Source organism: Ambystoma mexicanum, chromosome 5q (assembly GCF_040938575.1).
Source record: "Ambystoma mexicanum isolate Mex_15411 chromosome 5q, UKY_AmexF1_1, whole genome shotgun sequence".
NCBI classification, from domain to species: domain Eukaryota; kingdom Metazoa; phylum Chordata; class Amphibia; order Caudata; family Ambystomatidae; genus Ambystoma; species Ambystoma mexicanum.
In genome coordinates, this window is record NC_090933.1 from 739609462 (window position 1) to 739635649 (window position 26188).

General features: G+C 45.6%; 1 protein-coding gene across 3 annotated transcripts in view; it reads left to right on the plus strand.

Annotated features, from left to right (window-relative positions):
- The window catches only part of HNF4G (hepatocyte nuclear factor 4 gamma), an 836697-nt gene that overhangs the window by 489139 nt on the left and 321370 nt on the right, over positions 1-26188 (plus strand). For all 3 annotated transcript variants that reach the window (XM_069621228.1, XM_069621227.1, XM_069621226.1), the window contains one exon: positions 15920-16091. In XM_069621228.1, coding sequence (XP_069477329.1) covers positions 15920-16091 — 172 coding nt within the window. The remainder of the gene's footprint in view (positions 1-15919; positions 16092-26188) is intronic.

A 26188-nucleotide genomic window follows, 5' to 3' on the forward strand; every position in this document is an offset into this window, starting at 1 on the left:
GTTAGGGAACGACTCTGAAGAATTGTCTAATGCTCCTAGTGTGTTAACTCAACCTTCTATTTACAGGTTGTGGGTGAGTTTTAATGCTGTGTCGCATTAGGAAAAGTAATGTAAATATGTTATCTAGTATAATGATTTTGTGTGATAACTGTTTTCATATAATTAAAGTTTACTTGTCTCTATTGGTCCGGCCAACAATACATGTATAGATATTTTCCATATACACTTGTCTAAGAGTAATTTGTGTTTCGTTACAGTGTGTGCTCCTTTTGGGCTTCCGATCACTATCACCCTTCCTGAGACTTAGGGCCTCATTACACGTTGTGCGGTAAAAATCAACATTTACCGGCATGGCACTATTAACGTGTCCGCCTTGGCAAGAGGGTGCTAATAGCGTACCATTACGAATACGCGGACACAAGCATAGCGCCATGCCGGTAATGACCCTACCGCCATGCCGCTAAAGACCCAAAAAAGTCCCTTACCGGCTTCTACGAAAGTGCAGATAGCACCTCTGCCTCACTCTGCATGCAAATAGCGGTCACCGCTATTAGCGGTAACCATTAAAATGCGGAACCGGAAATAGCGTCATCGCACAGGAACGGGAAGGAGCACGGTGGCCATCTTTAAAAACACAATCCATTGCCATCCTCTGCATCCAGGACCTCTTTCGGCAAGACTCCAACACAAAATCATCCAGGACAGCGCGAAGATGCCCAAGGCCGTCAAGAAAGGCGCTAATCCCCAGTGAAAAGAAAAATTCAGCGACGAGGAGCTGATCATGCTTACTCAGACGCTTGCGGAAAATGCCAATGTCGTTTTTACAAATGACTTGCGGCGGGAGACCCTCCTCAAGAAATAGGCCATCTGGGCAGAGGTTGCCCACAAAGTCAGTGCGTTGGGCACCACCACCCGCACTGTCAAGGACTGCCGAAAGCGGTGGGACGACCTACGGGTCCGTGTACGAAACATCCTGTCCGTGAATTGCAAGCTGGCAATGGCCACAGGAGGTGGCGCAGATTCCCCTATAAAACTCCGGGAGTGGGAGGAGACCTGCGCTGCCACAATTGGTGTGGAATCGATCGAGGGTGTTGGAGACATGGAGCATGGTGCGCCCACTTCATCAGACGGAGGTGAGTGTATACATAAAACCATGCACAGTGAAGGGTGATGGGCCCCCCAAATATGAGTCCATAATCAGGCCATCAAACCAGTCACAAACCTACATGCACGCATCACCACATACACGTGCAACACAGACCCATTCATGAATGACCCACCCGACATCCCCATTACCGGATTCCAAAATAAAGATTCCCCAATGCATAGAACGGCATGACATAAACATTCTGCATAAGGCACGTAGAACCATAAACGATGATATTCCCTATTTTTGTCCCCTACAGGGTCACAGACAGACACTGATGAACCGGGCACTGTGACACCTGCTCCACCAGCTAAGAAAAAGCCCAGGACACATGACAGAGGGGACACCGCCACCACCTCAAGGGGAACAGGGAGGAGTGATCAGCAGCAGAGGGGCAAAGGCAGCAAGAGCAGCAGTTCTACACAGCATGAGGCCACGGCTGCTGCAATTGTTCCACCCACGGCAGTGTACCCCATGACATTGGAAACCCGCACGGAGGGCCCGCACACTGCTGCCGCCAGTTCCACTGGTGAGGCAGCAGCCACCACCCCGCTTTCGGACGTTGAGGAGGCAATTGACGTTCTGAAAGCCAGATCCCCAGCCCACCATGGTCCATTGAGCCAAGCCCAAGGCCATTATCACCATCAGGTAGCCATGTAGAATCAGGCAACAAGACTGTATTGGGGCGATGGAGCCCTCAGGTGTCCTCACCTGATGCCAGAGGCATGGACCAAGGCGCAGCAGCCACCCCAACAGCTGGATCCAGTCAACACGACCTTGCTACCATCAGCCAGAGGCAGGTTGAAATCACTGCACTGGTTGGCCAGCATGTGGCAGAGGCAGCCCGTCTGAGGGATGACCTTAGTTCGTATGCAAGCCAGACAAGGGATGCCATGGAGGCCTGCATGAACAGGATTTGTGAGGAAATGGCCCAATTTAGGCAGGCACTCACACGTATTGCGGACGCCATGGAGCGACAATACCCCCCCACCACAGGATCAACCGGGCACCTCCTCCTCTGCGAGTTCCCGACAAACAAGCCCCCGCTGCCGCTCTCTGTGTACCATGAGGCGCACGCCATCCCAACCACCCAATGGCGGAGGAGCCCATGAGAATTGGGGCCATCAAGAACTTGCTGGCACATGTCGAGCAGGACACCTGCACACTATGAAACTCACATGGGGGTGTTGTGGGGGGAGAGGGGAAAGGGTGTTTGCACAGTTGGGGCCATGCACTTTTTGTACACATTATGATCACAATACACTGTTGAAAATTTGAAACACAGGCTTGGTCTCCATCATTGTGTATGTGTACTTCATTGGGGACAGCGTCCTTTGTGGGCCTCACCACATACATCAGGGCAACAATACCCATCTCCATCCATAATAGTTATCCCTTGTATCTCATTACATTTGATACATCAGATGCTGATGCTCATCGTGTCCCTCCTGGCCATGCAAGAGGCGATGGCCAGGATGTTGCCATGCTGTGTGGCATCACTTTAGTGGTGCTATAGGTGTGTGGTTCAATGGTATGGCTAGGGGTGTTACCTTTGCATGCATTCAAGGGCACATTGCTGTCTTGATGTTGTGCAGTGCTGATTCTGTAGTACCATCTTGACGCCATGTTGCTGATTTGTGTGGTATGTGGTGTGGCATGATGTGCAATGTGGATGTGGATTGATGTGCAATATTCAGAAACCTGGATTGTACTCTATGTTGTGCAGCTCATAATTGCATGTGGGTTCTCCTCAAGGACATTGCGGCCTTCCCTGATGGACATTGGCCTACATCTGTATGTCCATTTGTCCTACAGACGACAGTCAACACCCAGTAGGAGTATGTATCTCTCCCCACCACATCACACTGCCATGTGCTTTCCCTGCTACTCACCAAGTAGCCAGGAACGTTGACCGGCTTGTCGCTCCATGTAGCGTGGCATGTTTGAGTTACGCAGGGCCATGGATTCATGGGTTGATCCGGGAAATTGGGCAGTGCAATGTGTGATTATCTTCTTAGCATCAGATGCCATTTGCACTTTGATGGAGTGGAATTTTTTTGTGTTTTGGTAGACTACTTCATTTTGATGTGGGACCACCAATTCCACATGGGTAGAGTCGCTGGTCCCGATGCAACTTGGGATGCCTGCCAGTGAATAGAAGCCAACTTTGGTGTTTGCGATCTCCTGGGCAGTCCGTGGCAGGAATATGTGTTCCCGTGCATGCTTCAGGAGGGCATCGAGTACCTGGTTCAGCGTGCGTGAGGAAACTGGTTGTGTGATGACATGCATCTGCCCCACTGTATGCTGGTAGGTGCCTGTGGCCAGGAAATGGAGGACAGTCACCACCTTCTGTAGAGGGGCGGTATGGCAGTTCTGATGTCTATGAGGCTGACAATGTCGTCATGTGTCATGTACATGATGCTGGTGATGGTATCCCGGTCCAGACGGTACAGGGTGTGTATCTGCTCAGGGGTTAGGTTAAATGGACTGGCTCGGATCCTGGGGATTGGTGGCTGCCTCTGTGGTATTACTAGGTGCCCTGGTGGTGCTTGCTGCGCCTGTCTTGCCATCCTCCTCCTTCTCCTCCTGCGTCTCCTTTGTGCTGCCTGTTGTTGGTACTGTTGCACTGCAATCTTGTCTTCCAGCCCATTTAATGCTGCTAGTATTGGAACCATCTTGGTGTGGGAATGGGTGTGTGAAGGGGTGTGGTGTGTTCCTTTTGTGCTGCCACAGTCTCCATTGCCTCCACCTGTGCTGATTCTGTCCACCTGTGGCAGGTGGGAACACTGCTAGGTTCTGATAACGGGTGGTTCGCGATGCCGGTATTTGCGCCATGCCGGTAAGGGGTTTTGGGGGCTTTTCCATGCCGCTATTAGCACGTCCGCCTGGCTTGTGATGATGTGCTATTAGCGGCATGGCGTTATTTACGGAATAGAGGGTCGCGTGCCCGCGGCCTGGCCGCTATTAGTGGCACCGTACTTAGCGGTGCCGCAAATAGCATTGAGCCGGGTCGTAATTGGCATGGGGATTTAACGGTACCGGTATTCCCTTACCGGTAACGTTAAATCCCTACAACACAACGTGTAATGAGGCCCTTAGTCTTGATGGCTTGCCAAGCTACCTAGAATGGTCCGGATTTTCCAGAAGGTTCCCCTGTTTTACTAAACCCACCAGGTCAGAATTTAGAAATCTATCTTAACACCACCTAAATTAGATGTTACTTGAATGCCGATTTTGGCATGCCTGTCTTTCCCACTTCACCTCTACCCCATCACCCATGGACACAAGGCATATCAGGTTCATATTTCTTGCAAAGCCAGACAGATCAAATGCTCAGACTTAGCAGCTGGGATTAGTGGATGGATATCATCCATTAGTGAGCCATCCCTTTGCCTGAGAGTCCGCTCCTGGCTCTGCCAATCTGCCAAGGCAGGGCATGTGCAGGCCTTATCGCGACCATGTGACTGGCTCTTTTTCTTCCAGCAGCTACGGAGTCCAGCCCTTGGGCATCCATTTTAAGGGCGTTCTTTGAAGGGCACTTTCAGAATTGCGTCCTGTTGGCAGCGGTTCATACTGGACCCACCAGCAGGACCTCAATATTGTCACATGGCATGCAGCTTTGTCATTCCTCGTAATACTTCTACATCATTGTTAGCTGTTGGCTTTTTTAACTAAATCTGTGAATATTTTTGTCGAAATCACCTCACATAGGAAGCATTGTAAAAACAGATAGGCGGGTCAAACCCAAACACTTTGGTGTCCCATGAAATATCTATTAAACCTCCTTCTTTTAATCTAGATTTCTGGGCCACTCTGTTCATAGCAAATACAACTGATCTTACTCTAAATCATTTCTTATCTCTAGAATTGTCTTTTTTTGTGCATTACAGAAACATGGATTTGTCCTTTTGATTTGTGTACTAATGCTGCCGCAAATACTTCTAAGGGCTGCTTTGAATTCTAGTATGTACACTTCCTCACCCCTGCGCAATTGGGAATTGTAGTTATTTATCATCTACCTGGCCCGACACCTACATTTCGGAAGAATTTGATTAATTACTTCCTTTTTTTCATATCTCTTGCTGGTGATTTTAACCTTTCATCCCTTTCATCCCTTTCATCCCACTCTACCGCTGATGTTTTTCCTTTAGTAAGTCTCATCTCTTCTTATAATTCATCATTACTTCCTTCTACTTCCTTCTACTCATTCTCATAATAAAGGTGGCACTTTAGATCTCAGTGTGTACCTCCTAACATCTCTTACCTAGATTCTGCTTCTACAGTCTGTGTTCCTTCAAGTGATCACTTTTTACTTTCTTCCTCCTTTTCATTGAATATTCCTGCTTTTATCAATTGTAATCATTCTAATCACACCTTTTATCTTTGTGATACTGTACATGTTTCGAAAAAAAATTTGACAGAATCTATTGTCTGCTGCTTTTTACCTTCTCATACAGAAATATCTGCTTTGGATCTAGATACTTGTAATTAATGTATTCATAAGTCTATTTTATCTTTGCTTGATCTTCACTGTCCTAAATCGTCTTTTAACCCTAAAGTGAAGCCTTCTCATCCCTTGCTTAACAGATCACTACTAAACCGACAGTGACAACTCTGTATATCCAAATGCTGTTGACATGAACATATGAACAGAGGTTGTAACGGTTTGTTGAGGGGCCACCCTCAACACAGGGAGTTCCTTCCCGCCCCAATCAAGGTGTCACATAACAAACTCTGCGCCGACAACAAAACATGCCGCCGAAAGGAATTGCTTAAACAGAGCACTGTAAACACTAAGATATCATTCACTTGGAAAAACATTGAAATCAATTTGAGAATACACGAGTAAGACAATCCAATCAAGATAATGCAGCGCCACTGCTAAATTAGTGAGAAATTCACCAAAAAACAAATGCACAATACTTTAAAAACCCTCCTGAGGAACCATGCATAAATGGGGAAACACTTGTCGTGGGATTGCATAAAGGAAAGAAAGCAATTGTCAACAATGAAAGTGAATGTTGAAAATTGATGAGTTAATGTTCATACTGAAGATAAATGCAGAGAATTGATGCAAATTTGTTGAAAATTGAGAAATAACGAATTCAAATTCAGACAAACTTAAAATAAAAAAATCCAAACATCGAATTGTAGCGCATGATTTAAATGACTGGAGTCTTTAATACATTATGGTCAAGCATTGGGCAGTCTAAAAGTCAATCGGTGCAGCTCCAGTATTATTCATAACACAACAAATATCAAAAACAACGATCTAAATTACTCGCCAACAATTGCCATAGGCTGCACAAAACCTAGCTGATAAATCACACAACAAACTGTTTAATGTCAGTTCTTTGTTCAGCCCTATTTCAGATTTATATAATGCCCATGGTATCCCTCCCCCTGAGCCACCAATGAGCCAAGAACCAGGCTGGTGTACAGGAATATATTTGTAGTTATTTGAAAAATTGAGAATGGAGATCACACGAAAGCGACACACGCCACCTTGTTTGTGACACTCAATTAAGCTTCTTGTTACACAAATAAATCACACAAATTGGTTGGGAAAAACACAAATCACAATTATTTACTTTCTACAGATTTCACTTCAAGAAATAATTAACACTGGTCAATGAACAAAATCAATTACATATTCAATGCTGTGCAATTTCGATTTTTCTGTGCGCTTAAAAGGCTAGCAGTTTGGTTTACAGATTTGTACAAATGCACATGGCAATTATTTTATCACCCACAATTTTGCTTTAAAATAAACACAGGGTGATTAAGCTGTTTTTTTATTCACCCCACCCCCCCAACCCCACCTTGGTCTGGGTTGGGGAAGTCGGACAGAAAAATTGGTATTATTTAGGAATTTTGGATTCCAGGCCCCCCTCCACCTAAAGGCCTGTATTGGGGAAGCTGGAAAGAACCATTTTGGGATGATTTGAGAATTTTGGATTGCAGAACCCCCTCCACTTAAAAGCCTGTGTTGGGGAAGCTGGACAGAAAAAAAATGGGATGATTTAAGAATTTTGGGTTTCAGACCCACCTTAAAGGCCTGTATTGGCAGAAGCTGGCAGGTAAGGGATTTATTTTGTTTTAGTTTATAGACAAAATAGGGTTACCAATTACATTACAGTCTCTAGTTTTCAGCGCACACTGTAAATGAGCTTTGTTAATTTCGAATTTTAACAAAAATCAACCCATGGTGTGCTGCCAAGTGGAATTAATTAAATTAATATTTTAAGTTAAATAGGCTTAGGATATACACAGTTCCCCCTAAGGCCATCAGATTCTCCACCTTTTGGTTTCAAAGGGCTGAATTCTACTTACTTTGAAAACCCCTGTTTAAAATTCAGGACATCCAGCTGCATTTCAGGACCCTCTGGGAGGGCAGGGCATTGGTCTGGTCACTCCACTTTCAAGGATGGTCCCTAGCTCTTCAGAATAGGATCTAGTCATCTTTTAGGTCTTCCCAGTAATAGAAAGCTCCAACCAGATGCACTTTCAGCAACATTTCCTTTCAGTGTTTCCTTGTGGCTGTAGGATGGTAATTTTTAGCAGCTCTCCCCTTCTCTCATAGTGCATCCACTTTAGAAACCAGTGATGACACCATCAAGATCTCAATATTGGGCAGTGCCCCGCAAGAGTTATCACAACCAGGATTGGACAGTTACCCTTCTCCCTCCTCCCAAATCCAGACTCTCTCTAAGGATTGGTTTAAGATTCTGGAAAAGACATATGGCAACTCTCATTTGAAATCCCTTTTTGTGTCCATGTCAACGTTTTGGCAAAAACTAGTTCTGTGGCAAGCAAAACTTCATCATTTACTAGTAACTGCCATAATGTATCTATATTCCGCTTCAGCTCATCATGGGGAATTTAATAAAATGACAGCCAGGTCTGCACTGTGTTGCACAGGTGATTGGCAATTTTCTGTAGTTTTTATAGAAAGCATAACAGTTCTGCACCTGCAATTTACTCCCCACACTCCTAATTTTATATCCACCAGCATGCCAATGCTTTCCAGAGCATCCAGAAACACATTTTAGCTTGCCATTACATTTCCCTAAGTCTCAGGTGGACACATTTTATTTCAACAAATCACCTTGAAATTATCTAAAAAATTAAACATACATGACTGTGGTTTCTGAGAAAATGCAACAATTGTGATGGTCCATTTAAACAAAGGGGGAATCGTTATATGTCCAAACCAAACTCTTCTATTAGCAATTAATAAATTAGCTCCCACGACCAATCAAAAACAGAAACCTTTGGGCCGCCTAATTTCATGGTTTACCCCCAGCCTCAAATCTCTTCGATCAGCCAGGTGAACTACAAAGAGTCTCTGGAGTAAGAACCCATCACCTTCAAAGAAGGATAACTTTATTTTGAGAGCAAAGACCTACAGACAGGCTATACCTTTAGCCAAAAGTTCTACCTTCATCGATAGAATTGCTAAAGCAAACTCAGGCTCTCGCAAGCTCTTTACTATACTACAAGAACTCAAATCCCTTGCCCCATAACCTTCCAATTGCTCCAAAGACACGGCTTGGTGTCCTAACATTCAAAATGCCCTGCTCACGAAAATCACTGATCTCCCGAAGAAAATCTTAGAGAAAAAAAAACATGCCCCTTCTAAAGCTCTACTGGACATGAGTGAACCGAAACTTGCTCCAGGCACCTTACAGGCCCAGCAATTTGAGTTAAATCCAGTTCTGGAACTGGAAATAACCAAACTTATCCTAGGTCTAAAACCATACAGATGGCAAGCAGACATATGCCCAGCCCAAGTCATCAAAGACTGAGCTCAAGAATTGGCACCTTTTATTTCCTCCCTCATCAGTATATCCTTCACCTCCAGCACGGTGCATGCCAATCTTAAAGATGCCTGGGTACTACCACTTCTAAAGAAACCTACCTTAAACCTGACACAGCTACCAACTACCGCCCAATCACACCTGTACTATTTCTACTTAAAATCGTAGATAGAGGGGCCTATCTACAAATCCAGAAGCACCTAAAATCCAACAACCTCTTTGGACTAGATCAGTCTGAGTTCTGCCCTGGCCATGGCACGGAATCATCTCTTTTATACTTAACAACTGAAATAAATGAATTTAAAGACAAAGGTAAACTTACCCTCCTCTTTCTGCTGGACCTGTCAGGAGCATTTGATCTAGTAGATCACAAAAACCTCTGCAAACAACTGTCTTCATCTGATCACTTCTCACCAAAAGCAACAGCTTTGATTGCACCCTTCCTATCTACAAGAACTATGAGAGTGTTCTCATCCACTGTATCAGCCCTCCCAGCCCCAGTCTCCTGCAGAGTCCCCAAAGGCTCCTGCATCTCCCTTACTCTGTAGAATATATTCACAAAACCACTCTTCGACCAGCTCGATTCATTGGGTATCTCCTACACTAATTACACAGACCATAATAAAATCATAATTCCCATATCAGGCTCCTACAATCTACACTCGAGTACCCTAGGTGGAATCTCCCAAACTATTCAGGCCTGGATGGCTATGCACTCACGATGCTTAAATGACAACAAAATGGAGCTGCTTTTGATCAGCTCCTAACCACAATTGAACAAACTAGACAAAGTATACAATTCCTTCACCATTGACTGTAACACCATCAAAGTCACCAAAAAAGTCAAAACCTTCACTATCCCTTACCCAACAGGTAAATTCTATCTCATCAGCAGCAGCATATACCCAAAAACCCATTACTGATTCCCGCCAGCAGACCATTCCTCTCGACAGAGAGCTGTCACATTAGTCAGAGCATTGATACTCTCAAGAGTAGACTATTACAATGCTCTTTTCACAGGAACTACTACCTTTTAATAGCAAAAAGCTCCAGATCATCCAGAATAATTTCATTAGAGCGGCTCTAAACATCGCTTAGAAAGACCACATCTCACCAGCTAGAAGAAACCTACACTGGGTCCCAATGCAAGAGTGCATCTTATTCAAAACCTTGTCCATAATACAAAAATGCCATGCTGACATTCTCCCTTCATACCTCACAAGACAATTCTCCAAACCACAATCCAACAGACTGACACAATCCTCTCATTCCCACCTCTTTGTAATACCAAAATTCAGGTCACAAAAAGCAAGGTGTAAAATGAATGGAATCCTATGAAATTCACCTGCCTCTAATATATTATAAAAGAAGGTGAATTACCTAGTAATCCATTGTAATTGCCACCAGAGATTGTAATTTGAAGGCAGCATTTAGAATGTGTACAAAGCAGAGAGTAAATGTAAAGAGTTTATTTAACCTGTGTTTACTCTTTAAAGTAACCCTTTGTTTTGTAAAGGTTGAAAATTGCATGTCAGGGACCAACTGCACATAAATGCTAACGTCGGTAGTCCTGTGCATGCAATTAACACTTTTATAAATAAAAATGGCCCGCATTGTGCCTTCAGAAAAAATAAGAAGGAATGGAATAGAGTTGAAAGAGCTGCTTCACCTTTCATAGGGAAATGTTTTATTGGAAACACCCTGAAATATTAACCCTGAACACATTTTATTCAGTATAGTTAGGCCCTAAACTACAGTGGGTAAGATATGATATGGCATTTATAACGCGCCTATACACCAGTGTTTCAAGGCGCGATGGGGCAAGGGAGGGGGAACAAAGGGAAGACAGAGACAACAATCTTACTAGGCCAAGTGACATTGAGATTGCGCAAGTGTAGGGAGGGAGGAGAGGAAAAGTGCCAGGGGAAAGAGGAGGGGCAGTGCAGTACATGGGATGAAACAGTAAAACTATAAAAAAGTGCAGCCAATTGGTGGCAAGTGCAAAGGGTAAGTGGAGACATCACGTGTCCAACTTCTGGTGGGGGGACTGTAGGGATACAGAAAAACAGACACCAAGTGCAAGGGTTGCCAGGCAGACAGTGCATGTGTGCAACTGGTGGGCAGGGGACCTGGGCCAGAGAACAGCGGATAGCCAGGTGACCAGTGCAGTTTCAGTTCAGCCAGGAGTTCAGCAAGGGAGAGGAAGAGAGAAGGCAGAAGCAAAGAGGAAGGTCTTGAGGTGCTTCCGGAACCGCAGATGGTTCTCCTCAAGGTTCAGAGAGACAGGGAGGCTGGTCCCGAGGGAGGCCCCAGCCGAAGAAAGAGATCTACCACCAATGTGTTGCTTGGAGAAGTGACTGACCCTGAGGGAGTTGGAGGCGGCGGAGCGAAGAGCTTGAGAAAGAAGATATTTACAAAGAGAGAGTTGGAGGTATTGGGGCCCCAGGCCCTAGAAGGCCTTGTGGATAATACACAGTGTTTTGAACTTAATCCTCACATCCACTGGGAGCCAGTGCAGAGATTTCAGTGCTGGAGAGATAAGATCCCTCGGCTGGAGGCCAAGGACAAGTCTTGCAGTCCTGTTTTGGATAAGTTGCAGAGGGTAGAGAGTAGAAGCAGGCAGATTTAGAAAGAGACTGTTGCAGTAGTCCAGCCTAGAGAGAACCAGAGCTCTGGAGACAGTGAGCTTCTGGGGGAAGGAGAGGAAAGGAAGAATACCTCTGAGGTGTAGTTGGTAGTGTGACTTCTTAGACACGTCAGAGATGTGAGGAGATAAGGAGAGTGTTGAATCGAAGATGACCCTCAGGTTTTTAGCCTCACAGGTGGGAGCAGGAAGAGGGCCCAGGGAGGCTGGCCAGAGAGTGACAGTGAAGGAGGGAACAGGTGTGCCAATGACGACAATCTCTGTCTTATTGGCATTAAGGCAAAGATCACTGGCGGCACACCACTCCTGGATAGCAGACAGACAGTCAGAAATGAGAGAAGAAGAAGAACAAGAGGTGGAGGATGGGATCCTGAAAACGTGCTGAGTGTCATCCGCATAGCAATGAAAGTTGGGGTAGAGAGCGGCAATGCAGTGGGCAAGAAGTGCCAGATATTGGCTGAACAGCCAGGGAGAGAAGTTAGGCCCCAGCAAACACCACAGGTAGAGAGAGAGAGGAGAGGAAGGACCCTAGTTGGACCGGTGAGGGTCGATCAAAGAGGAACAAGGATAACCATGGCAGGGCCTGATCGGTGATACCCAGGTCATCACAGAGACGGTTGAGCAGGATGGCATGGTTGACCATGCCAATGGCAGAAGAGAGATCAAGTAAGATGAGGACACAGGGGTATTAGAATCGAGGCTGGAGAGCAGGTCTTCACATATGTTTAGGAGAGCAGTTTCCGTGCTTTGGCTGCTCTGACGTCAGACTGATGGTCATGGAGCCAACCAACAGATTCAGTATGAAGATTAAGCTCGGAGATGGCCAGCTTTTCCAGGAGTTTGCACTGGAAAGGAATGATGGAGATCAGGCGATAGTTACCTGAGGGGTCGGCTGAGGGTTTCTTAAGAAGGGGGTGCACAAGAGAGTGCTTCAGGTTGGAAAGGAAGACTCCAGTGGCAAAGGAGTGAGTGGTTGCAGAAGTCAGCCAGAGCCGGGGCAAGGGTGTCAATGTGGTCCTTGATGGTTTTGGAGGAACAGGGGAGAACCTGTTTTGACGAGACTTTCATAGATTAGACTTGTCTACCTCATTAGGGGAGAACAGGGGAAAGGCAGAGAAGGAGGGAGGAGAGGTGGCCAAAGGGGGGCCAGAGGAAGAGCAGAGAGTAAAGGGAGGAGGGGGAGAGGAAGAGAGAGAAGACAGGATGTCCTGAGTTTCAGAGATGAAATAAGAAGCCAGGGCCGTGCAGAGGGCCTGGGAGGGAACATGAGAGGTAGAGACTACAGCAGGATTGGTCAGCTCCTTGCAGATTTTAAAGAGTTTGTCTGAGTTGTTGGATGCCGCAGAGAAGCAGGCTTGGATGTGGGCTCTCTTCTTGATGCGTACAGAGAGCCGGTATTGCCTTTGGAGCGGGCAGAAGGCCAGTTTTTCAGAGGATGCACCAGAGGCACGTCATTTCGTCTCAGCCACCCTGCACTTGCATTTAAGGGTGACGAGGTCTGAGTCGTACTAGGAATTTCACTAGGCTTTGTGTTTCAAGCGGATCCTCATGATAGCGGCAAGAACATCAAGAGTATCAGATATAGCAGAGTGGAGCATGGAAAGGGCTGTGTCAGGATTTAAGTCAGCCAAAGGGGGAGGGGGTGAGAAAGTGGCAGCGAAAGCCTCAACTGACACACGCTTTATAGGTCGGATAACTGAGAAGGTAGGTGGCAGTGCTGGAGTTGGCTTGCCCTTAGGGGTTGAGAGGGTCCGATGGAAGGACAGGAGAAGGTGATCACTCCAGGAGAGAGAGATAGAAAGGGGAAGGTCTGAAGAGATCAGAACATCCACAGTGTGCCCTGCATAGTGATTCGGGTCTGAGGGGAGGATAGAGGGTGAGAGAGGGTCGCAGAGGTCGCAAATGAGTCCAGAGGAAGGACAGGAAGCATCCAGGTGGATGCTTCCTGTCTTCAAGGAGGAGGAGTTGAGTGGTCGAGGCCAGGTGATAGGAGGAGTGGTCCGACAACTCAAAGAGGAAGGAGGAGATCTGACCAGGTGGCCGATAGATGGTAGCCACAGTAAGGGAGTGGCCAAGAGAGAGAGAGAGCCTGCAGATGAGGCATTCGAAAGAGGAGGAGGCCTGCGTAGGAATGACAGAGGCAGGAATCCACTCTGGGAAAATCAGGGCTACACCCCCTCCTGAACCGTTGGATCTGGGGGTGGAGAGGATCTTGTAGCCATCAGGGAGGAGAGTGTCAAGTCTTGTGACAGAGCTGGCCATGAACCATGTCTCGGTGAGACCAAGGACATCAAGGTCAAGTTCTTCCAGGAGACGGCAGATGTCAGAGGATTGTTTGACAGCTGAGCAAGAGTTAAGAATGGAAATATGGAGAAGGTTGCCATCCTTGAAAGACTTCTGGGGATGGGTACAAATCAGAGGTAGGCCCTGCAGAGTCGTAGAAGAAGTCCGAGGGGGGGCAGAAGAGGAGGGAGGAGAGGGCAAGGTAGCCAAGTAGGAGACAGAGGGGGAGGCAAGGAAGCTGTGGAGGGGACAACAAGAGAAGAAAGGAAATTGATGAGGCGCGGGAAGCATCTATCAAAGAGGAGAAGGTTGGCCTGAGGGCTTTGGACCAAGATGGTACCATTCAGGTAAACATTAATGATGACGTGGGAGGAGTGGAAGGGGGCCAGGAGGGCCTTCCAACGGGTGCCATTATTAATGGGAGAAGAAGAGAAAGGAGACAGCACAGAGACTATATGAAGAGTCCATAGGTCTGGCGAGGGAACAACAAAGAGGATGTTGGTGAGGGTTTGTTTCGAGGAAACACTGGTATATTTGCCAGCGACAGGGAGGCCTGCATTGGAAACCAGTATGCCCTTTTTAAACTTCTTCCTACCAAATTTAGTGAGGAGAGCATGGCAGTCGATAGAGAAGCAGTTAGAAGCAAGGATACGTGATCAGGGAGTTGCAAGGACACGCAATCAGGGGGAAGTGAGGAGCCACGCAATCAGGGGTGCACCGCAGCTAGCACAGCCGGTGGAAGGGCGAGGAACCACGCAATCAAGGAGGCAACGGGCGGTGCCTGGGAGGAGTGCAAGGGGCCGCACAAGTGAGGGGGCGAGAACGTGCAAGATGCAAGGACGAGGTGGCAGAGGTGCATGCATAAGCAGGGGTGGAGTGTGCAGGAAGAGGGCAAGGAAGTGCAGAGCAGCAAGCAAACTCCCCACTTTTTACCCTTTGTCACCAAACACCTGCGTTGCTCAACACCACAGCCTTGTCCTGCGGGTGCTTTGCTGCAGAGGGTCCCGGACCTCAGATTATATAGGCTTGGTACTGTGGACATAACAAACGTGTTATGTGGAAGGTCGGGCAGCATCTCCTGCTAACCTGCGTCGATCAAAACCGCAGCCTTGTCCTGCGAGGGCTTTGCATAACAAAAATGTTATGTTTACTTGGAAGATCGAACTGGGAGCTTACTGGGAATGTTAAACTGGGAGTTTCTTGAACAGGTTTTGGGTAAAAGCTGAGTACAGCATAGTAAGCCACGTGTCCTTTCTCCCTACCTACACTGGGCTGGGCAGCAGACCTCTGAGACCCATGTGCCATCTGCCGAGTCTAGCACTGCTAGACTCTGAAGGAAACTGGCCCGCAGCTCCTGTGCTGCCTGCAAGCAGAACCGACCAGGGCAGTTGGCCTCTTTGTATCACATGCCTGCTGCAGAGCACTGTCTTGCTTTCTGGCTGTGCTGGAGACTCGGGCATGCCACAGAGACAGGCCAGCCAGAGGCTCCAGTGTGAGTAAGAAATTATATAGCTGGGCATGACATCTTTCAAATCTCAAAAAATAAATAATTTAAATAAGAGGGAAAACATCAGTGTGGGAATAGAGTATTGTGTTGTTGCATTATCTATTGTGTTTTCTTATGCATTTTATTTGTGACAAGCACATTCATGCATAGAGTACATGTCAAATGAAGGATGATTTGGAGAAGAACAAGGTATGGTGAGGCTCGAAATAAATGACTTTCTTAGGTAGGGTAGCAATTCAATTCTTAATGGAATAGGAAGGTAATCAGGCCTTTGTAAGCATGAGGCAGAGGTTAGATGGTTGAATAGAATTGTGGCTTGCAAATGAAGAGCTCTTTCTCCAAACTGGATCGAAAACTATTTTGGCAAGCCAACCACCAGCATTTAGTTGTTTGGTATGACACAAACTCATTTTGCCGGCAGGTTAGTGCTCACCCATACAGAGCCTGCTTCAAGTCTAGCCTCTGTTAGTCAAAGCTTAACCATAACTAAAGACTGAGTGTTGTTTTATATTTTGCAGACACCTCTCCATCAGAACCACTCAACATGAACTCAGCTGACAATGGAATGAACTGCACTTGCTCAATATGTGGGGACAGAGCAACTGGTAAACATTATGGTGCCAACAGCTGTGATGGGTGCAAAGGCTTCTTCAGACGCAGCATAAGGAAAAATCACATGTATTCCTGCAGGTAACTAAAATGTTGACATAGCTGGATGGAAATTATATTTTTGTAATACAGTGCTTTGTAAACTAAATATATGCAGAGGTTTGGCAATACATTGTGGCTTTATAAATGCAACCAGACTATGGGTAATATTTGGTTGCAAGGTGCAATATAGGAACAGTGCAACTCAAAAAAAGCTAAATGCTGTACATTTACAATATACAGTGGCCAAAACCACTTCTCTAGCTTGGTTTCTTTAGTGTATGTGTGTGCTTCAACTCACTTGGATTTATTTTCTGGACAGCATTGATTGGGGGAAGGAGTACTCCCCCCACCTACTCATGGCTCAATAGTTGACCCCCTTCCTCACTCAGATACTTATTTCCCTTTGTTGTCATGTTTACCGGTTCCTCTTGTTCATTTGTCAACCCCATTCCCAACTACCTGCCTGTGCTTCCATCCTAAGGGACCCTTTTCTGCCAGGGCAGAGTGTGTTAACAACCAGATCTGCTCTTTCTGGCCCCCCTCAGCATTACCATAGTCTCACCAAGCGGTGTCCTCTGCTTGCTTAAACTTCAGCTCTGAGTTGCAACATTTACTTGTAATGATGTACAATGTTCGAGGCCTGAGAACTCTCTGCAACTTCCTTCCTTACCTCTAAGGGCACTTGATTTGTCAGTGCACTGTCTAACATGAACATGTATACAGTGTATTTTACCTCAGGTACGAATCAATGTTTTGCTGTGGCCAATAATCTCAAGTAGCCAAGGAAGCTAGATGCTTCTACAATGGGGCCTATTTCAGGAATGTGCAATCTAGAGTCTATACAGTCAAGGGGCTGTTAAACCTATTTGTACTGTGATGTATAGCTACTACCCTTGACATTATAAAGGAAAGATTTTCCAACTACTTGTGGTGCCCTTTGCACTTTTCTCTGCTTATGAATGTGTTGCAAACCTAAAGAGCTACTGCATGCTATTTACCTGCTGCCTTATGTGAAATAATCTATACTCTCAGTGTAACTTCTACTATATGTTTCTGTCCTTTATTTCTTCATGGAATGCTCTCACAAACAAATCCATCCCCCTTGCTGCTTGCACAGCGTATGACAGGTGCACTTGTGACTAAGGCCACTGGCACTGTAACTGGTCCATCATCCATTCTATAGGGATTTTCTTAAATTATATGTTCATGTTTGGGACATTGGAACTGCTTCCAAACATTCCCCCCTTTGTTACTTCTGTAACTTTCTCACCCATTAATTACTTATCTCTCAACTCTTGCCAAATCATATACATCTTTGGGGACCCATACATTGCTGACATTTCTCAGATTCCGTCTCCATTTTGCATAATCTCATGGACTACATCCTAGAAAGTTGCAATCTCCATCTGCTGTGGGATGTACATAATGTTTGGGGTATCTTTCTGGATCTGGGGGTGGTAACCAAAGTGTGCCTGGAGGGCCAATAGGGCACTCAATACTTACCATATTTGGCTTGTTATAGTCAACCCATCTATCTGTCTGGGTGCTTTCATATGTGCAATGAGAAGTGACATCATCTGTTCTTATTGTAAGCACTCTTGTTTTATTACCACGGAACAGACAGCAGGCCACTGTTATGTGACATGTGCAGAAGATCAAAATCAGGAAGACCAGAACAGGGAAGAGTATTTTAAATGTCACTGTTATCCATGTAGGCATACATGAAAACAATTCAGCTAATCAGTCTTATTCTCTGTCAATCGCTCCTTCCTTTTCCATGCAAGTTTGTAAATTATGAAGTGCTTTGATTGCAGTGATTAATTAACCATTGTTCATATCGTTAGGTGGCACATATGTGCAACATGTGGGGCTGATATTTTTACAAACCCCTTCTTCCATGGCTGTGAGGTCAAATACAAATCTATTTTGTAGTGTCATTATCTTATTGCCCAAAGCTCTTCTCGCACAGCATTGAGGCCATGCTTAGTTGCGTTGGCTAGCTTCATTACGTTCCAGCGAACTATCTGAAGCCACTTGCTATTAGTGGCTGTTTGTATATCGGGAAGTAGATATGATGCAAAACAGTGTGTGTTCTTGTTAATAGGCTGTATTGAACAGCTACTTCCTATAGGGCATTTTATACTTCTTGGGAGAAATAAATGCCTCTTTTTCTGAGAGACAAAGTCATTGACATTACATGAGCATTCAAGATAATTTTGCAATGCTTGTTTGTATTTTCTATTACATCTTCTGTATATCCCAATAGTCCCTCTGGTTTGAACACTGGTTGCCCCTTCACCCGTTTGTTGTTCCAAAAAAGTGCTCCATCTAATAGCATCTGTGGTTTTGTTGTCCACTTTATATACTCTTGTCCTTCGCAGCAGCCCTTGTCCACTCTTTCCAATGTTACCTGGACTGTGTGTCCCTGTAATTGCCCCTGTGCTTTACAGAGAACAAGGTGCACTGAACACTGTGCCTTTAAGGGTGACACTCCCTGGGGTAAGAACAACCTGGGGGAGCAACTGAATGCTGAATAAGTGCATCGACATGACAGGAATCATTATGCTTTGTTCTGCCTATTTCTTTCATGCCGTTGTACCACAGATTGCTATTCTTGGCATTTTCCTGCAATAATAGTATATATTCTGTCTTCCCCTTTGAACATCCCTTTTGTGTCTGGTCACGTCATCTCTACTGGTTATTGGTGCAAATATAACATTATTCCCATTCCTGCTCCTAGTCCCACCTTCCAAATTCATAATCTTCATTAAAAAGAAAGAATAAGAGAGAAAAACAAACAGCAAATCCCTGTAAAAAAGTTCTTCTGAGGTTCTCTACTTGTGCTTTTAAGATGTGTGAAGACAGTTCTGCTTTCCTCGGGGTCCTCGTCTTGTTCCACAGTGGAATTGGTGCTAGTGCAATCAATTTGGATGTGTAAGCCGTCGATGAAGACAGGGAGCTGATATGTTTGGTCATATTGAGGTTAGCGTCTAGGTAAACGCCTAAAGTTTTTACCTGCTTGAGGACTGGGATCAGAGAGCCATCTATGTTGATGTAGTTGTTGTCAGAATGGAGGGTTGCTATTTTAGTTGGTGATCCTACAATGAGGATATCTGTCTTCTCGTCATTAAGACAGAGGCTGTTAAGCACCATCCAGTTCTGTATATTTTATTAATGGTAAGGGTATTCTGGACATAAATCCCTGTTATGGGTATGAGGATCTGGTTGTCATCTGCGAAGTTGGTGTAGATGACTCCCATGTTGTCGAGGGCAGAGAAGAGAAGTTTTGTATAGGCATTGTAGAGTGTAGGTGAGAGGCACGAGCCCTGTGATACTCCTAGGGGTACTAGTATGGGGTCAGCAGCTTCCTTGCCTATGGTCACTCTAGATGTCCGTTCAGAGAGGAAAGATTTTACCCACAATGTCGCGTCTTTAGAGAAATTGAAGTCATTGGCTAGTGAGGTGCAAAGTTTGTCGTGGTCCACAAGGTCAAATGCTGCAGAGAGGTCTAGCAGCAGCAGGATACAAAGTTTCCCAGAGTCCCTGATAGTGTCCATCTGGATTTTTAGGTCCAAGAGGGCTGTTTCTGTGCTGTGGTTAGGCCTAAAGCCTGATTGTCTAGTTCCTAGGAGTTGGTTCTGTTCGAGGTGAGATTGAACTGTGTGTAAGCTATTTTGTCTGAGTTTAAGTAGGAACGGGACCGTTGTTATTGGCTGATAATTAGTGGGTACTGTGGGGTCTAATGAGGGTTTTCTTAGGAGAGGGGTGACCCAGGCATTTTTAATGCTTGCTGGGACTGTGTTAGTATTAAAGGAGGAGTTGATAAAGTTGGTCATGGTAGGGGTGAGGGTTGTTGCACAGGCTTTCACTAGTTTGGCTGGAACGCTGTCTCCTTTTCAGTTGGAGGCTTTTAGTTTGTAGATGGTGTCAAATACCATTTATTGAGTAACCATAGAGAAATGGAAAGAGGAATTAGGTTTTTAAGGGAGGTTAGGCACGATATTAGGCGTGACAGTGATTTTATCAACTAGAGCCAGTTTTTTGGCAGAGATTTTATTTTGTAGCAGGACAATTTTGGCAGACAGTGCATCTTGAATAGTGGTGCACCCTTCTTTGCTGGAGTTGATGGGGGTTGTACTTGGGGTGGGACTTTCTAATTCTTTGAGAATGGTAAAAAGTTTCTTGGAGTCTGATGAGGCATTGCTGATGCGAGTGTTGAATCCATTAGCTTTATGGGTGATGATGGCTGTTTTATAGTTTTTGTTGGCGTCCTTGAAGGCTTTGGCAGTCTCGGGTGTCAAACCAAAAGTGGTTCTCTTTGTCGGTTCGGCACGTTTTAGTTGACAACAGTGCAACTTCATCGATGGTGAGGGTAAGGCACTTGTGATGGTAGTCTGCAATGATACTGGGGTCATTGCTGGTGCTTAGATTAGATTCAAGAGTTTTGCTAAGGATAGGGATGACATTTTCCAGCGTGAGTTTGCAGGGATTTCTGGCTTCGAAGGTATCCATAGGGATGGTCTTCGGTCGAGGGGGATCCTCGCTCATCATGGTGAATTCTATGCAGTGGTGGTCTGTCCAATGGTTAGGCTAGTGTTAAGTGACAGTATCCAATCCAGGATTCTACCCTTGACATGTGTGGGCCTCTTCTCCAATTAGGTGAAGTTCATATCCTTAAGAGCTAGGTGTAGTGAGGCAGCTCTGTGGTCTTTGTCATCATTGAATCCTAGGTTGAAGTCTCAAAGGATAATACATTTAGTATTGGGTTTAATGATAGGTGTAAACAGTAGTGGTATGTCTATTTCAGGATGGCTGTTGGAGCTAGGTGTTTTGTATATCGCTACGATGTTAATCGTGGTTTTGTCATTCATGGCGAGTTCAACTAGCAAGAGTTCATAGCCTGAGATTTCTTCAATGGGGCTGGGTCTAAGTTGTAGGTGGTTCTGTGCTATGATAGCAACACCTCCTCTTGTGGTATGGGTTCTGTCGTTTCTAAATATACTATAATCAGGAGGTATGGCAAGCGTGAGTAGAGTCATGAGGCTTGGTGAAGCCAGGATTCTGTAATAATCAGTAGATCAAGGTTTTGTTCAATGATAAGATCATGAATTTCAATAGCATGGGCTCCTAGTGATCGGGCATTAATAAGGGCGCTTTTCAGGCTGGTCGGTGGCTTAGGAGTAGCAGTTGTGCCGCTCTTGGGTGACTGGGGCTGGGAAGAGTATGTATTTTTGTTGGTGGTCGCGGCAAAGGGCATCTCATATTTCTTATTTTGATATAGGTCATTGTGAATGGGAGATTTGAGTGTTCTGGGTGAGAAGGAGAGATGGGAATGCAGGGGCTTGGTGCGTGATCTAAGGCGACTAGTTCTGTTGATTCCAACAATAGCGGAGGTATCTATTGGGTTATTGTTGGTGAGTGAGGTTTACTGTTTGGTTAAACAGTGTATACTAACTCAGAGGAGAAAATGTGGTAATGCTGGTGTTGTGGGCTTGTTCAGGGTTAGTTGAGAATGATGGCATGGGTGAGAGGAATGACATTGGGCATGGTATGGGATGGTGTCTGCGGCATGCCTGTCTGGTAAGGCCATTTTTAAAAATCAGGAAATGGTTACCTGTGCATGGCGTATTGTTGGGTACAGCACAAAAGGGGAACATGCCAAGGAATAGCCAAGCTAGCATAGTTGTGTTGACGATGAGGAGGGGCTGAGTAGGGGTATGCCAAGGTTAGGTTTAGTGAACTTATGCTAGGTATGGGTCTAATGCTTGGTGGGCAGATAGAGAGTCTGAATTAATCAGAGGAACTAAAAAGCGTGGGTGTTCTGGGTTAATTACGGGGAGTGCACGAAATTAAAAATAGCGTTCAGTCAATGGCAAAGCAGATCATAGTCCACGAATGCAGTGAACTGTCAGTATGCCCAATTGGTTAGGTGTGTAAATCACAGATTACTTGAGGATGGCTGTATACGAGGAAGTATAATGGGCTACTAGGAACACAGATTAGCTTAATGTGCTAAGTTACAAAAACTCAGTTATGCTAAGTGTGTAGCATCTAAAATACTTAGCAGTAACACCGGGCATAGCAGGCTGGATGCAATCGAAAGCTCGTGTAGCGAGTAGCCTAGGAGTGCTAAGCTATCAGTAATACAGATCTGCTAAGTCGGGCAAGCATGTGAACTTTACAGTAGTACTATGGATAATATAGGCTAGATATGCTGGAGTGCTGCTCACACGGGTTAGAATCATGCGCTAGTGTGCTAACCACCCCTAGCCTGTTCTTACATGAAACTGCTAGTAGTGCAATGGTAATACATACGAATTGTAGAGGCTAGAGGTAGAATAAGTATCATATAGGCGAGAGACAGCGTTATTAGTATTTATAACAAGGCTAAGCATTCCTCCATGATCACAGTCTTACAGTGCATGCAGATCAACACAAAATTATTGCAGAGAAAAGCATTTTAGCAATGTTCAGTATTAAGGACTGCGATCCATCCCTGCGAATGTGGCTGGTGCGCATCGTCATGTATACGTCTAAGTTTCCGAGGTACACAGTGTTGTGTGAGGGCAGGTTTAGAGCATGCAGTGCTTAGTCAGAATCAGGTTGCTGCAGGCGTTATATATAGCAATGAGGTGCTTCACAAAGGTTCACAAGAGTGTACTTACAATAGTGTAGAAGCAGGAGGCTACTCGGCGGCCCATCACGGACAGGCTCAAACAGGCCCTTTTCGTTAGCCCTTCTGTGCCGCACTTCCTGGTGCCGGCTTCCGCCTGACGATTGACTCCGCCTCTTTACATGGGGCAGATCAGCCAATCAAAGTGGGGGCCATTGACCACGTTGCTTTATGGAAATGGCGCGGGTTTCTTTTTCAGAAGATCGTGTTGGTAGGATGGCTGGGTGGGTTTGCCACGGTGCCCTGCAAGAATGGGGCCTCTGGTCTGCTGCGCTGCTTATTGGTGGTGATTAGAGGTTGGCAGCAGAGATCTCGCCGATGTATCATGTTGGCTTGTCGATGGTATGCTGAGCAGAACTTGTCTTATGCCCACTAGTTTAGTGATCTCTTGAAAGAGATCATTTGCAAAGTGGGGTCCATTGTCAGATCTCAGGTTTTCACATATTCCCCATCTTGTAAATACTGATGTGAACAAAACATTTGCAGCCAATTTGGTGTCCGCATGGACATAGGGGCCAGCCTCAAGCCATCAAGAAAATTGACAATCAACAACAATCATATAACGAAAGGTACTGCATCTGTTCATCATGTCAATAAAATCAATTTGGAGCTCCTTGAAGGGCACTGATGGGAGGGGCAATGTTGCTTTCAAAGTCTTCAAAGTGTGACGTGTGTGGTACAAGTGACACGTTGTGCAGTTGGCCATGAATTTCTCTGCATGTTCTGATAAGTTCGGGACAAACCAGTCTACCATAATATCTGCAGCACTATGCTGCTTAGATGTATGGGTGGGGTAATTTAGCTTTTCCCTGGCTATGGTGATTATTTTCAACGGTATCAGTATTTTACCTGTAACACTTTGACTCCATAATAGGTCTGTGGGTGACCATGCATATTCTCTCTTGACCCAAAGGGCCTTTTCGTATGATGGGGAACCCTCCTGCAATTCTGCTATGTGAGCCATGGACAATGAACTGTACAGTTCTGATAACTGCTCTTGTTGTAGGGCAATGATCAGGGTCTTCTTTTCTTCTGGATATGGTTAATATGCTGCCTGTTTGGCAGATGCATATTAGTATGAGTGAAACAGTTTACAATGGCCACTCGGCTGGGGCATTTCAGGGTATCAATTAATCTGGACAGTAGTGGTGCATGTTGCATGGGGAACCAATTGGACCTCTTAAAATTCTCATCAGTTCTGTTGCCTGCGCGGAACAATATGCAGGCAATCTTTTTTGTGTCACACCCTGATACTCAACTTATTGTTTGTTCACATATCTCACTACTGCTCACCCTGTGTGCCTCTGGCCATTCTCCTGATCTATCACTGATGATCCATCAACATTCAAAACATCTTCTGTGTTTAGTGTGTCTTCTCTCAATTGGGTATCTTCTTCTGGTATGCCTTTTATAAGGGTGCAGAAGGAAGGCTCGGGCATAAAAGTGGCATATCTTTGGCTATACATTTTTATTAACCAATAAAACAGTTGGAAACATGCCTCTCTATCCCTAAATACCAGGAGGGGTTTCCCAGCCTCAAATGAAACTAAGGAATACTTCAAGATGTCAAAACAAAACCCTACTTCTGTCCCTAACACGAAAAAAGAAAAATTAACTGTGCAGGGTTGGTTTCTTCCAACGTAAAGTGGTCATGATTACTCTTGCCAAGAGAAATGCTTGCAATATCTTGAATGGTCCAAAACACAAAATGTACTACCAAATCAAAGTCCCAGATTTCTAGGTGATTCCTCCTTTCCTCTCTTCTTATTCTTTAGCTTAATATGGGTGGGGTACCCAGACTCACAATGTTCTGTTGCAATGATTTGGTTTATTCGCCTGCCAAGCAGGTGCTCCTTTCTGTAGCGTATCTGTTTTATTCAGGGTCCCAGACCCCGTTTCTCTCTTATTCCTCTGTGGGTGCGTGTCCCAAACTCGCAGTGTGCCATTGCAATAGCTTTGTTTATTCTCCTGCCAAGCATATGCTCCCTTCCATACTTTCTTGTCTTCGCTTAGGGTTCCAGACCCTCTCAATCTCTTGTCTTCATATGGGTGCACGTCCCAGACTTACATTGTATGGATGCAATAACTTGCTTTACTCACCTGCCAAACATAGGCCCCCTTTTGCACTCTCTCAGCTTCTCCTGTGTGCCAGACCCACGCACTCCCTTGTTCCTTTTGCTCTCCGACACCTTCTAGACCTTCTGAACCTTCAGTTCTGCCTGCGTACCTGTCTCTCTGGTGCACACCTTCAGGGCAGCAGTACTTCCTTCTGGGGCTCCAGTAGCGTTAAGTTGCTTGCTTCGATCGGCGGTATCTCCCCCAATCAGTTTCTCTTTGGTTTCCCATTCGTGGCCACTCCCCCAGCCCCTTCTACATTCGCGGTACAGGGCTTCACTTCCAGGCAGCTTACCAGGCATCAGGATGCCCATAGGTTCATTTGGGCAGCGCACACAGGAGCACCTCTTCCTCTGCCTGCTTTCTTGGTCTTGCTCAGCTCTGTGCACAGCATCTCCTACTTCAGTTCCCGGTACGCTAGGTAGGCGTCTGCCCAGCTTCCTCGCTGAGGACTGCTCGCTCCATCTTGATTTCCCTCTATGTTTTTGTATTTCTCTGTGCCACTTAAATATGGTGAAAGACTAGACCGTTCGTTCCAGTCCTCTGGAATAATCATCATACTCCTGATCCTCTTCTTCATCACACTAGACATGGTAGAGCTACATGGGAAGCTTTTAGTCTCTCCATGGTTGATTGAATTGGGGCAAGTCACTTCCTAAGACTAACTGGGCCGGTAAGTTGGGAATATTGCCACTGGGATCCACACTTCTTTCCCCAGAATGATCAGTGGTATCTTGGTCCTAGGGTAAGCCTATGTATGGTCATGTATACACTGTACTTCCTTCCAGAAGATTCCCTTCCAGCCTTTGGGCAGAAATTGGGGATGGATGAAACAAACCTTATGTCCACTATGTAGTTCTGCCCAGATGTTTTACCATTGAATAGTTCTGGCTACACTATAGTGGTCACTCCTGTTTGTGAACAGGCATATGTTTTTTTTCTGATATCGTTTTTTCTTTTTAGGGGAGCATTCTTGGATTTTGTCTTCAAGGTTTAGGGTGGTGGTCTCTAAACAAAGGATGTTGGTGAAAAGTGGGAAAGTGGGTTAGAACTCCTATGATCATTCCCTCCTCTCCTCTCATCTCTCCCTCTCTTCCACCCAAGCCAAGCCTACCCCAACATTGCCAACTACCTTCTCGGACATCCGGCCCATGAAGCGTGTGTCAGTTGAGGCTTTTGCTGCCACCTTCTCTCCCCGCCTCCAAGTCAAAAGCCAAATGCAATTTCTGGTATGACTCCGACCTAGCTACACGTAAATGTAAGTGTAGGGCGGCTGAGAGGAAATGGAGGGATTCTTGGTCATCCTCTGACAAACTGGCCTGTCACCTGCTCCAAAGGCAATACCGAC